At 44.0% G+C, this 14,360-nt stretch overlaps 1 protein-coding gene across 1 annotated transcript in view; it reads right to left on the bottom strand.

Annotated features, from left to right (window-relative positions):
* The window catches only part of MAP1A (microtubule associated protein 1A), a 74,323-nt gene extending 61,074 nt beyond the window's left edge, over positions 1 to 13,249 (bottom strand). The window contains exons 1-2 of the mRNA XM_033011833.2: positions 13,049 to 13,249; positions 7,988 to 8,089 (exon numbers count right to left, since the gene is read on the bottom strand). Coding sequence (XP_032867724.2) covers positions 7,988 to 8,089; positions 13,049 to 13,208 — 262 coding nt within the window. The 5' untranslated portion in view covers positions 13,209 to 13,249. The remainder of the gene's footprint in view (positions 1 to 7,987; positions 8,090 to 13,048) is intronic.
* Positions 13,250 to 14,360: the final 1,111 nt, after the last annotated feature.

Raw genomic sequence — 14,360 nt, 5'->3', positions numbered from 1 at the left:
CATGATATTTTGTTGCAAGGTTTGGACAACCCAGGCCGGAGATCAGACTGCTAACAACAGCTGTGTTATGAGGATGACCTTGAAGGGCTGTGTTGGGAGGAACTGTATCTGTTAATGAGGAATTTTCCCAGCTATGTATCTGGCTAAGCTAAGCACAAGTATGCAGCAAACCGCAAGATGCTTGCCCATCACAGTTTCCCTTTGGGTGTGTGATAAGTTGCTTATGACCAATAATCAAGGGGTGTGGGGCGCGTGAACAGCGGGTGCTTGCTGTGCAGAGGATATAACCCAGCGATTCGGGCAATAGAGGGGGACGACGTGTAGCTGCATCGGTGTGATTGTCGTTACTCGGGCCACTCTCCGTATTGGGACCCTCTTCAAAAGGGTATGGAATAACTTCCCTATAAGGAACCATTAGGTAAACCAGGCACAAGTAACTGATTAAAGTATGTCTGACTGGTAGATCCTGGTGGTGCTCGCAAGTGCCACAGAGATATTCTTTACCAGAGCTGTTTGTGACAGAAGTCATCTGAAAAGAACAATGCTTGGGATTGCTGCAGCCACATGTAGCAACAAGAAACATGAGCTGCACTTACAGCATGGGAAACTGTATTTTGGGAGACTTCAATTCACGGGATCTTTGAGGTCATGCTCAGCATGGTTACTATGAGAGCAAATACAGCCCTCAAGCACATAAGGAAGAAGCACAGAAGCTGACAAGTGTTTGCTTTTATATTTCTCTGGTCAGAAGTATGTTGGCAGACAAATGGTACAGGAAACATAATTGATCAAGGACTAGACAAAATATATAAAAGTCCAAAAATCATTACTGCATCTGTGAAAAAAAATAAAAGCTAACTACTGACTTTTTTACTACCTAAACATGCAAATTTAGGACATAGCAGTCCTTTTACAAACAGCTAAGAGCTGAACAAAATCCACCACTGGATGATCTATGTTACAGAAATCTCTCTAGCAAGGGGCCACAATTGTGGGGAACATACACTTTCACTGTAATAGAATTTTCACAAGCAATTAGTCTTTTGCCTCTTGTCTAGAACAGCTTTGGCTTGAACACACAAACATGCAATCTGTACTAACTGGGAGTTATAATTTGAATAAACAAGGCAGATTTTTTTCTGTCATGCACTTGAGATTGATCACTGAAAACTAACTAAGCAGTGTAGTGGAAAAAAGTATATGGCACAAGCTGACACCGAAAGCCATTCCAAGTTCCATGAAGAAAATGAGTCACTTGTACAAGTAAAAACATTAACCTGTATTTGTTACTGTAAAAGGAGGATCAAATGCAGACTTTGAGTCTAAGATGTGCATAGTAGACTCGTGAATTTGCATTTGCTCATCAGGTTTGTAATTTAACACAATCTGATTTGTGCCACTAGTAAAACTCCTTGTTCTTTACAACTGTTGCAAAGTTGAATTCATAGAAGCACAGAACAGCCCAGGTTGGAAAGGACCTCAAAAGATCATCTGGTCCAACTTTTCATGGGGAAAGGAACACAGATGATACTATCTAGCACCCTGTCCAATCACATCTTGTATACTTCCAGTGATGGGGACTCTACCATGTCCCTGTGGAGGTTGTTTCTATGACTGATTGTTCTCACAGTAAAAAATTTCTTTCTTACCTTGAGTTGAAGCTTCTCCCAATGCAACTTGTACTTACTGTCCCTTGTGAAGGGAAAGCCACCATCCTTTGTAGCTGCCCATAAGTTCTAGAGAGGCAGTAAAACCAGATTCTTCTCCTAGCTTGAGTTAATAGCATTCGAAGAGTACTTATCCAAAAAGACAGCTGCCTTCAGGAACTATAGTGAAACTTTGCTACATCCTCAGTGGCTGTGGCAGATATATCTGCATCCTCAGCTGGCATTAAGTGTAAACCAAAGGCATTGGTAGGATGTGAAGCATGTGTATTAGGTTGAATATGAAAGGCTTCAGAGCCTGAACGCCATCTGCCTGCAAGGCAGCTAATTATTAGACTGTTACACAAACGCAGCTGACTTTCAGCATAAAACATTAAGTTTGCAAAGGAACATGCAAGCTAATACTTGAAAGTGTTTAATATTTCTGATAATTCTTTTACAGAGGCAAGAAAAGTATCTCATCAATGTTCCATTATTTCAAGCGTTTGTTCCATCAAATTCAACCTGAATGTTGTTCTTAATTGCTTGATTTTCAATTATGCTGTTAGTTACTTATAAAAAGTTTTCTGTAGACTAACACAAAGTATGACTTGAGAGGAAAGATCGCTGGGATGGCTGTTTAGATATTTAAAATCCCCTAGTCAGACTGAAAGCAGCTGCTAATATTCGTGCAGAGAGCACTGTTTTCAGAAAAATAAGCCATTTTCTCTGAATATCAAAACCAACAGATATCAGGAAGCATACTTCCCTTGTGCTGAGAAGTAATTACTTTGATCATTTCACCTTGCACCACGTCAATTTTTATTCGAACAAGACTGTCCCTTTTGGATGTAAAGAACTATTAACATCCAGCACAAAGAGACACTGTACATGGTCTTAAACTACAGCCAGTGACAACTGACAACTGTGCAAAAGTGCACGTGGGGCTTTCAGTATTTCCCTTGAATTGGTTTGACACTTCTGTTCATTTTTCTCATCACATTACCCTCTTCCTCCTTCAAACCATTTACTAGCTTCCAAATTGTCCATAACACATACAAAGTTTGTAATGCAAGGTCTTCCTTAACTATTCCTACCTTCTTCTGTTCTGCTGCTGCCATCCAGAACTACCCCTGGTTGGAGTTTGTGATACTCAGAAAAGAGCCAGCAAGTTAGCACAGAAAAAGGGGAATTCAAAACATTTAAGAAAAACTGAACAACAAACCAAGTGTCATAAGGTGCATTAGTCACCACCTCACCATTATCAGCTCTGTCCTTAGCTTTTCTCCTCTTGTTTGTACCACATTTGAGACTCATTTGTTCCTTATCTCTAAACAGACTAAAAACTTGTCAGAGGGATAACTCTGCCCTCTGTTCCCGCAGAATACTGCAGATACATTTTGATTTCAGTTTCAAACACTACACATTAACATAATACAAATACAGTTTGGAAATAACTACTGTAACCAAGTACAAAATTGCAGATAGGAAAGTCTTGGAATATTCTGTTAGGTAGACTGTTTTACGTGGTCACATTGTATTACCAGCCCTGTCTTTTGTTTCTTGCCAGTGGTGTCAAACTCTTATCGGTCGTTACAAGTCTGTAGAGTGAGAAGCTTTTGCATTAAATAGAAGGTCAAAGAACTACTCTGGCTTTATAGTAACTCTTGTGCTCCAGATGACTTTTCCCTAATCACAGAGCACAAACATCAACCATTAAGGGAATGATATTCTGAGATTAATGCATATACTTCTGAAAAGGATAGTTTTATCCTCCAGAGACACTGCTAAGCATACCGGTGTGGAGGTACATGTCCTCATACAAGCAAGACTGTGATCTTGCAAGTAGTATGGAATCATAAAAACATTAACTGGAAGGGATCTCAGGAGATCTCTAGTATAGGTTTATGCTCAGAGGAGCTAACACCAAGCTATGAATACTAAGAGGAAATAAGTTGCAGCCACTCTTCTCTATGACCACAGTGGGAACAAGAGTGCATGTACAGTGTAGAGCTGAACAACTCCTACCGTTAATAAGTTTCTAGTTTTATATATGTCCATCTTGAGCAGAATGGCAATGAATGTACATCTTCATAGGGCCATTACAGGATATGCATCAATGAATTTGCAGCAAGTTGCAACAGAAGTTTAAAAAAATAAATTAGAAAGATTTTTAACCATGAAAGTAATCAGTATAGAATAGCTGTTCAAGCAGCAGCAGCATAGCTAAAAGAGCATTTGTTTAAGAACGCAGCTATCTTCCAAAGGGTATTATCTGATGGTACATACAGAATGCAGTCAAGATTGTTCCCAGTTTACACTTAGAGCTTTTTCTAGATTACATTATCAGTTGTGACCTGAAATGTCTCCTGTAGCAATTTTTCCCACTTCCTTCCCCAGAACCATGCCGTAACCATAGCTTCTTGCTGTCACTGGGAGAAACCTGTCTACACTCAAGATCCACCACCATCAAATAAATCCTGGGATTATACTATAACTCATCAGTTTAAGCCTTTTAGCATTCATCTCTAAACTACACTGTCTCCTGCTGCAATTTTCAGCTGTATTGACTGTCATCTTTTTCTACAGCTCTAGACAGCTGCTTAATACATTTTAAATCATGGCCTTTATTTCCATGCTTGCCCCTTTTGCCTCAGTATTCTTGAGTCCATGGATAGACCCCTTCTGAGGGATCATCTTGCTGCAGTTCAAGATCCATGCTTACTGAATCAGACAACAGGAATGTGCAATTATCTAGTTTGAGGCAAACCTACTCTCTGGACCTTCATAATCCCAAAGCCTGTCTCTGCCTGGCTATTCTTGCCTTAAGTGCTGTCAGGGGTCTCTAACACAGAAATGACATATGCCAGCTGTACATACTTGCCACAGACAAAGCAGCCACCTATAGTAACTGATCTGCTCCAAAGACCAATCTGTGCTCCCTAGGCCAGAATATCTCACATCTATACTGCTGACCACACAAAAAGAAGTAACAGCTGAAAGCCAGCTATGCTTTTCCTTTCCCAATAAGTACTAGAGCAAATAGATGTTGTGCAATGTTGGCAGGATCGTGTAGTCCCACAGGAAATTCTGCAGATGTGTAATGATGGGGAGGGGCTCTGAGGAAGAGTGGCAGCATATTTAGTAACACGTTAAGCTGCAAGCCTCCAATTCAGTATCAAGTCTTTATGGACAATTTCAACTCCCTTGGTGAAATCAGATGAGCAAGATGAGACTGATTTACCCTACAAAGAAAGTCATCCCAAACTGTTTAATATGATTACGATCCTTAGTGATACCACAATATCAAAAAAGCAGCATGGTAAGAGATTTTAGTAGTATCAGTCACTGCTAGCAGAGAGACTGCAATAGCTCTAGGTCACAATGTATTTTCCTAAGAAGAAGAATCTGACCACCACCCACTTTCTTTCCCTGACTCTTCTCGACCAGGTGATTTCCAAAGCTATTGAACTATCAAAGACAAATACATCTGTTATACAAACTGCCTGCATCATCTTCCAGAAAACAAGCACATCTGGAGACAGAATTGACCAAATAGCCACATTTAACCATCCTGAAGCATCAGGATACCTTTATTCAACAGACCCACAGGACAAACTCAAGCACAAAGGCAAGACCTGCTAAGGGGCCTAAAGACTAGTCTGGGGGAACTCTGTGTAAATAAAAGCTGTAAGTTAGGACAGAAAACCCAACCATTTTAGTCAGTGTGTCACTCAAAACTTGCCTGCCCTGCTCCAACTGATCAACGACATTAGCACTTCCTGTAGATGTTGCCCAAGCTGCAACTAACTCATCTCAGCTACAATAGTGCTGTTCATACTAAATGGGGTAAGGAATTCATCCCAGGAGTTACTTTTACAGTGTACAGAAGTGCAGCCTGCCTCAGATTACTTTACTAAATTTGATAGAAAATAGCTTATTTGGCGTATCATTTTTGAAGAGATAACAGTATCTGGGAAATGTCTTACACTGCAAGAGCTACACCTGCATAAACAAAACCTAAGCTTGAATTGCAGCACCCAAGAAGCCATATATAGAGACTATTCTTCAGTATAGGAGAGATGCTATGCTGGACCTTGTTCTCACCAAGAAGGAGGGGCTGGTGGAGAGCATGAAGTTCAGGGCAGCCTTGGCTACAGTGACCACGAAATGGTGGAGTTCAAGATCCTTAGGGCAGTGAGGAGGGCGCATAGGAAGCTCACTACCCTGGGCTTCAGGAGAGCAGCCTTTGGCCTCTTCAGGGATCTGCTTGGCAGAGTAGCATGGAATAAAGCCCTGGAGGGAAGAGGGGCCCAAAAAACTGGTTGGTATTCAGGATCACCTCCTCTGAGCTCAGAAGCGATGTATCCCAACAAAGAGGAAGTTGGGTAAGATCACCAGGAAGCCTGCATGCATGACCAAGGAGCTGCTGGCCAAGCTCAAACATAAAACGTAATCCTACAGAGGATGGGAGCAAGGACAGGTAGCCTGGGAGGAACACAGAGAAACTGTCTAGGTAGCCAAGGATCAGGTTAGGAAGGCCAAAGCCCCGATAGAATTAAATCTGGCCAGGGACATGAAGGGCGACAAAAAGGCTTTTACAGGTACATCGATGATAAAAGACGACTAGGGAAAATGTGGGCCCCCCTCTGGAAAAGGGAGACTTGGTCACCTGGGATATGGACAAGGCTGAGGTATTCAATTACTTTTTTGCCTCAGTCTTCACTAGCAAGGGCTCCAGTCACACCTCCCAAGATGTGGATGGTAAGGGTGGGGACTTGGAGAATGACCAAAACCATTCTGATTATCAAACTTGCCTCACTGCTTCACCCTTTAATGCTTAAGTAGCTGTGTTAAGCAGCACGTACCTTGCTGAACTCAACATGCAATTCACCTCTACTGATGGAGCTGGCTATTTACATCAGAACTTCTGTTCATCCATCCTCCTCTGTAACTTCTTCATGTGAAAGCCTGGTCCCTCATTCTATAGCCAACAGGCTTCCTTAAACCATGAACTTCAATTCTCCAAACATTTTTGGATTGTAGACTAAATCACTCATCTATGTTTGCTGATCTCTTTAAAGAACTTCAAGACATTTGAAAAGCAGGACTCCCCTTGGCAGAACCAATGGTGATACTTCCCAGGTAGACACTAATTCTGCTCTTTATCATAATTACTATGGATTTGCCCAGTAGACCTGACAGTTGGTTAACAGACCTGCAATTCCTCAGATCCCTCACGGCACCTTCTTTATAGACTGGTATCACAGTTATCACCCTTTGCTCCACAGGAACCAAACAAAGGAAGTGAGGGGGATACATGTCTCTAATATTAATCGAGATATTTCAACCCTGAGTTATAAGAATTCTTGGACAAATGTTATACTCATGGTGACTTGTTACTGCTTAGTCTATTTGTACCATAGACTCTTACAGTTGCTTCAAATTTACACAGATCTGCTGAGTGCTTCAACTGATGTTTCATACACAGTATTTTAATCCTGTAAGCTTGTGTATATACACACTACTTCGCAAGGAGGGAGACTTTCTATCTCCATGTTAAGAAGTCACAGGAAAGTTAAGAGATCTCTCAGTCAGTGGCACGTCTGAGGAGAGTCCAGGCACCTTCTTTCACAGATATCCATTAGGAGAACAGCTTCCCCAACTGGAAATATATTCAGAAGCTTTGTCAAGAGTGTAAAACATACAGTGAGCTATAAGACAGTCTTATATAAAAAAGCTTTTGCAACAGTGTCATCTGTGCTTACTATAGTAACTTTAACATACATTACATAAAAGTATTATAAACAGTCTAAGCAGAGTTCAAGCTTTCCACAAGATAAGCAAGCGCAGTTTCTAACTGTGAATGTCATTTTTATAATGCTCTTATTCATTATTCTTCTCAGGATATAGGCCTTCAAAAAAGGGATTCAAAAAGTCATTTGACTAGTCTTACACACTACTTGCAACACATTTTGTGCATACAAAAGTGCATTCTAAAACCCAAAAGGAAGAGATAGATAATAAATAGCTTACAAAGTAAAACCACATTGTGCCACCTCAATAAGGTACAGAAGACGGAGAAATTCTAACTTACTAGCTTAACAGTCTTTTAAACAGCACATGTTTCTATTAATTCTATTCTCCGTAGTTAGATATGTAATTTTAAGTTTAATTCCTTGCACCCAACAGATTCTTAAGATGGTCTCTAGTATTCACATCTGCAGAATCCTAAGTGAACAGCTCACTAATTGAATTTGACATTCTAAATCACAATAAGCTTCATTCTGTACTTTTTTTCAAATCCAAAAGAAAAGTTAAAGCTGATAAACCAAAAAGCTGACCTTTGACTTCTGAAGAAAAGTGAGCCAGGTGTCGGGTTACAAAGAGTCGCAGTTGCTGATTCAGGTCACAGGACAGAACATTAATGTTCCAGGAACGAATTCCTGCCCAACAGGGAGAAAAAAAAAAAAAAAAAAAAAAAAAAAAAAAAAAAAAAAGCGAGCTGTTATTATTACACATATTACTCTAGAAACAATAGTGGAGATAGATAAGTTAACACAACACACAAGAACCAGAAAGATCATACTTAGAATGGAGAAAATCTTCAGAAGCAGAGAGCCGTAAAATGCTTACCTTCCACAAAACATCTATCCCAGAAGTACATGTGGTGAGCAAGTCTTCATTCAACTTGGGCTTCATGCAAGTGAAACTAAGCTACCAGGAATTGAGGCTAAATAAATTACACTACTGCCTAACCAAGCAAATACATTATGTTAGGTTTACATCTTCTGTATTATCCAGCATTGGTCACTAGTAGAGATGGTCTACCACTGAACAGCTCAGAGACACCAGCTTCTCTGCTCTTACAGCCTGTGCATCCTTGAAGTCACAAAAGCAACCACCCCCCCCACTTGCTCTGCCTAATAACTCCTTCAAAATCCCTGATCCCACTGAGACCCTTTGAGTTGCTCTTTAATCTATATAATCTTTGTAAGCTAATTGCTTTCACGTCACAGCAGGAAGCAGCATCTGCTCCCAGAGCAAGTGTCACCATGCCATGCTGGGGAAGTCACCTTCAGACCCCAGTGTGAGCAGTTGTACATTCTGGATAACATCAAACAATACAGATCACAAATCTGCACATCCCACTAAGGACAATCCTCTCCTAGGTGGTGTGATACTACATGTTGGCACCATGAACAAAACCAGGATATCTGCATGAATAGTGATACTCCAATGAATACTCCAGCCTCTTGTGCTGCTGCCTGCTGAAGTACAGATGTTGAAGGCCAATGCCACAGACTTCTAATAGTTAACCAAAACAAGAATTTCAAGCCCATTGTTTATTGATGGGGTCCTCATTGAGACTTTTTCCACCATCTTCTGGAGGCATCTCCTCTCTTGCATAAAATATAGTTTTACTGCATCTGATATCTGCCTTCTTTCAAGTGATGCATGTTGATTTTTCATGAAGGTATTCCCAGTTACTGCAGTTCTAGTTCTCCAACACAGTAACTCCGTGTTGTGCAACAGCTTCTGCTGGCCACTGGTGGGAAACAGGATCTTCTAGGCTACAAGTTCCAGCTTTCTACACATAATCAAGACAGAGTTAGTAATCAATGTATCACACAGTTCAGTAGTCTAAAGGCCTGTAGAATGTACAGCAGATCAAGAAAACTTTGTTCTTAATTTCTTTTTCTGGTGACAGCTGACACAGTAGAATAATATAGGTTATTACCTGACAGTCTGCACTGCAGAGTGCACAAAAGTCCCTCAGTAAACCCTGTGAACAACAAAGGAAAAAACCAAAACAAAACAAAAAAACAATTTATCACCACCTTTGGTGTCACAGAACATCTGTTCCTTTCAGCTTGGGCACAGGAAAGGAACAAAAGAAACACGAAAGACAGGGAGCAAGAAGGTGAACAAAATGTTTTCCTACACTATACGCTTGGAAAGCGTGACTGTTTAAACTAATGTCCAGTATAAGTACATCTTAATGCAGTACTGATGAGCATTCTGACCGGGACAAGAACAAGGTGGCACTCTGCAGGGCAAATCCTGCTGACTCTAGCTGCTGTGTCACTGTCATGGTGTCCTACTGCAGCAATAAATGCTATTTGAGGTACTGCTACATCCTCTAAGATGCAGAAAGAATAGATCTTCTTTCAGAGCAAAGAAAGGGAAGAATGAAATTATCTCACTCATCATCCTACTTGCAACAATTTATTCAACATTTTTTCACCCCAGGTAGTCTGAAGTTGCTCCTAATTTCTCGCCGGTTGCCACAGTTTCAATTTATCATCCTATGGCATGGGAGCCAGAACATTGTCCTTGCCGATTAGGATACTCTACCTCCTGCTACAAAAATGCAGGCTATACCATAATAAGGTTTCTAAATATTCATACTCTTTGCACATGTACAACTTGGGTAAGGTACCATGTGACTCATCAGTTTTCCACGTCTTTCCTTATGCCCTTGTGAACTTTTTAAGTTTCCTGCTGAGGTAATTGGCTTGTAAGATTTGGCATTTCCCCCTAATAGCAGACCTAGTCTTTCAGATACTGTTTCAAAACTGGACAAAAGTCATGCAGGAACAGAATACAAGACCAGAATTTATTAGACAGCATTTTAGTGTAAGTGTTGTTCAAGCATCCCACGGATACACAACACCCCTGCCTAAGCAGCACTATACATGGAAACAAGCAGGTTCCCATAATGTCCTATATTCACTATTTTATTCTCCTGAACCAAGGTATAGAAAGAAGTTTGGGAAAGCACACTTTTTGAATCAGCCAGAGCAAGATATTTATTCACTGAAAAATATCTTTGTAATATGGGTTGGTTTTGGTGTGGTTTTTTTTTGGGGTGGTGTGGTGTGTGTGTGTGGGTGGGTGTTGGGGTTGTATTTTGTTTGTTTGATGAAGTTTTTTGTTGTTATTTTTTGGGGGGTGTGTGTTTTGTTTTGTTTTTTGTTTTTTTTGGGGGGGGGTCGTTTTGGTGGTGTTTTTTTGGTTTTGGTTTTTTTTGTGCAGACAGGGCACCACAGCCAAGAGAACAAAAACACAAACCAAAACCTAGCTTTTTCATCCTTTAGAAAACCCTATCTAGATGTATAGTATGTAACACTGAAGACCAACTTTACTTGCCAACTTTATTTGCCAATTTTGTTAGGCTGATTGTTAGCAGGGCTATAAACCCCTTACCATACTTAAAAATGCTTTTCTAAAATGCAGGAGCATTTTGCTATTTACACTGCTTTTGTTTCCTTAGGAAATCAAATCTGCTCAGTAGCCTGTTCTACCCTCACACAAAGCTCATGTGAACCCTCCCCAGCAAGCTATCACTTAAGAAATGAGAATCATTGTGTGTATACCATTTTCATATTTCTTGAACTCCCTGAATTGGGAGTATAGCTGTCTCCAACATTATAATATAGTGTCTGTTGACAGATCAAGACTCTGCTGTCCTTTAATTACTCTTACTTTTTATATCCATCTTCCAATTTGCCAGTCCTCTGTGACTTGCTGGAGGTCCTACTCTGCGTCTGTGACAGAGGAAAGTCCAAAATCTGGGTTCCTATCTCCCTCAGCAGTTCATTTCTACTAGTAACTTACCAATACTTCTTAAATGACTCTCATGCAAAGAAGTGTCTGCACTTGGCAGAATTTCAGCAGGTTTCTGGTCAGACAAAACTAACTGTAGGACTTACTTCTGCTGTGCCAATTACAATTTATGTTGCAAAACTGACATTTTTTTTTTCTCTCCAATGGGAATTCCCAGGTTATTGACATATGGATGCATAATCAAAGATCAAAATCCATTAGTTTACAGTCTGATCTGTCAGTATTTCAAGGAATGGGTAAGGGTACAGGTTGCCATACCAGATCAGTGAAGTGTCAAGCAAAGATGATCATCCTGTTTTGCAGAAAGCAGGAGTAGCCCCTTCGAAGTGAGGCCTTCAGAGGCCAAATGGTCATAATCTGACCTACCCTTACTCAATAAAGCCATCCCTTGGAAAAGGGAATAAAACACTCCTCTCAAAGTAGCTGGTAAGTGGCCTGCCAGCAGAGATGGACGGAAAAGATGCTGAAGGCGAGAAACTGGACAAGATTTGACATTTTTACACCCACTCCCTCTCTGAAACTGCACTATCCATCTGTTCCTCAGTACTGCTGATACTTGAGAAGAAAATAGTCACAGAAGTATCTCCAAATAACACAGTTTGGCCAGGAGTTACAACTGTTATCACCGGCATCTTTTAAACCAATATGCCTTGGAAATGGGGACTGGGGGGGACAGGAAATAAGTGCATGCAAAGTCCAAAGGCTGTGTCCTATGTACTTAATTTCTCAGAGGTACACCAAACTGCTTATTAGTACAGGGACTCCCTTAAGGTCCTGATGTAGCTGACATCCTCCCCCTTCTCTTTTTCATAGGAGCCATCAGAAACTACCACAAAGCAAGAGCTACCATCTCACCACCTCCTTCCCCCTCTCTTTTTAAACAACACTGTCCCTAATATACAAAGACTAACTAATTGTCAAGGCCTCTAGGTGCTATGGGTTACAAAGGAGTAAAATGTTATGGCAGTCCTGCCTTGCTCAGTGTCATTCCTGAAGCAGTTCAGTGCTGTGGCTTATCGTCCCTCAGCCTCTCTGGTCAACACAGTCGCTCCTTAGACAGACAGGGAGAGGCCATAGCACAACAGGCCTCTGCTTGCAGCTGTCCCCTTGCACTGTGGCAAACTGTCAAGCAAAACAAATCCTCCAACTAATAAGATAGAAGTTTGGGGTAAAGTGAAAGTAAGGTGCAATCCACTGACCCACTAATAAAATAGAAACTTAGGGAAATCAGAACTGTAAAATGTCCTCAAACTTTAAGACATTCAAAACCAGCATTAACTGCATTTCACTAATGCAAATAACAGAACGCTCAGGGGGAGAAAAGGCATACAGCAATGCACGGCCTGAACGCCTACAAGCACGCCAGCCTGCAGGAACAGAGCCAGGCTGGCTCGTTATTGACGCCACCGGTCACCGGGCCCGTCCCCGCTGGAGCTGCGCTCCGGGCACCTCGGGCACCGGCCGCGTCAGCCGCGCCCAGCGGGGCCTCTCCCACCGCACCGGGCGCTTCCCGGGATCTGCGGCCCCAGGGCGCGCTCACAAGCGGCCCCCGCCTCCCCCCGGGCGTCCCCGGTGGGGCACCAGCCCTCCCCTCAGCCGCCGCCCGGACCGGCGGGCCCCCACCGCCGTCACTCCGGGGGGAGGAGGGCGAGGCCCTGCGGCGGGGCGGCGGCGCCGCAGGGCAGGGCGAGCAGCGCCAGCTCCGCCCCGGGCCGGACTGCGGCGGGGACCGCGCTTGCATCGCGGCGGCACGGGCCGCGCCCCCCGCTCCTCACCGCGCTCCAGGGCGCCGCGCAGCGCCCCCCGCTCCGGCTCCGTCCCGATCTCGCCGATCACGACAAGCAGCGCGTGCCTCCGCGGCTCCCGGCGCTGCCGCCCGCCCGGCGGCCGGGGCGCTGCCGTCTCCATAGCGACCGGCCCGGCCGCAGTCTCCATAGCAACCCCGGCGGCCGCTGCTGCAGCGCGCGGTGACTGGCGCACGGCTCTTAAAGAGCCCTGAGCCCCCCCCCGATTGGTCGAGCTGGCACGTGGTCCCGCGCTACTGCGGCGAGAGGGGGCGTGGCCTGAGAGCCCCCGCCCGCCCCGGCCCCTGCGCCCGCCGGTCGCGCTAGGGCCCCGCCCGGGCCTCGGGGCCGCGCCGGCACCGGCCCCGGCCCCAGCCCCGGGCAGGGCCGGCAGAGCCTCGGCTTCGAGGGGCCCCGGGTCTCTGCCGCCTCCCCGGCCTGTCCGCTGTGCGGGCCGCGCTGGCCTGCCGCACCCGGCCCGCCGGCGCGGGGCCGGCCTGTCCGTGGGGCGCGGAGCACGGCGCTGTCCCCGCCGGGGCAGCGGCTCCGGTGAGCTCCAGCGGGCGGTGGGAGAACGGGGCTGCTGGCCCCGTCTGGGCACCGGTGCGCTCCCTTTGTTAGCAGGGGAAGAGCGGGCCAGCTGCCAAGCTCGGATGCTGAAACCCGTGAGCCAGGCTTACGACCTTTAAGAGAACGATGCGGCCGGAAGCTTAGGTTACCTTCGTGATTTGAGTGCGAGAGAGTTACTTAAACACAGAAATCCATGGAGACTTTAGAATGCCTGGTGCTGAATTGTTGCAATATTCACAATAAAATCATGGAAGCCCGCAGTGCTAAAAGATGCCTAGACTTGGCATCATCGTTTACATTCCTTCTTTCTTCTCCATCACTTGGTAGTAAGTAGAACAGTTAGATGTTCATCTCTTTCATGGTTTCTCTTCCTCTTCAATTAAAGACAAGTGTAATGGTTTCCAACGATAAGTGGTGAGATTTCCTGGATTCCAGAAACATACGATAAAAATCTCCCTGAACTGTGCTAGCTGCCGGTGTGAACGTGTCATGCGCTGCCAGCTGCTGTGTAGACAGACTTCTCAACAAACAGGGTGACCAGAGGGGGCCTTAACTGAGGGCCCAAGTCCATATCACAGTCAGTTCTAGCCAGCCACATCTTCAAAGCGGTTCAATGCAGTATGTAGAAGGGCTGAGCAAACTCAAAATATGAGGCTTCTGCATGCTGAACAAGGGAGAGCCACCAGAAAGTAGTTTCAGATAGAAAAATCCGTCTTTTCTGACAGAGAAGGGG

The sequence above is a fragment of the Tyto alba genome, unplaced genomic scaffold, assembly GCF_018691265.1.
Source record: "Tyto alba isolate M040663 unplaced genomic scaffold, T.alba_DEE_v4.0 Super-Scaffold_41, whole genome shotgun sequence".
NCBI classification, from domain to species: domain Eukaryota; kingdom Metazoa; phylum Chordata; class Aves; order Strigiformes; family Tytonidae; genus Tyto; species Tyto alba.
This window is presented reverse-complemented; position numbering and strand designations above follow the sequence as displayed.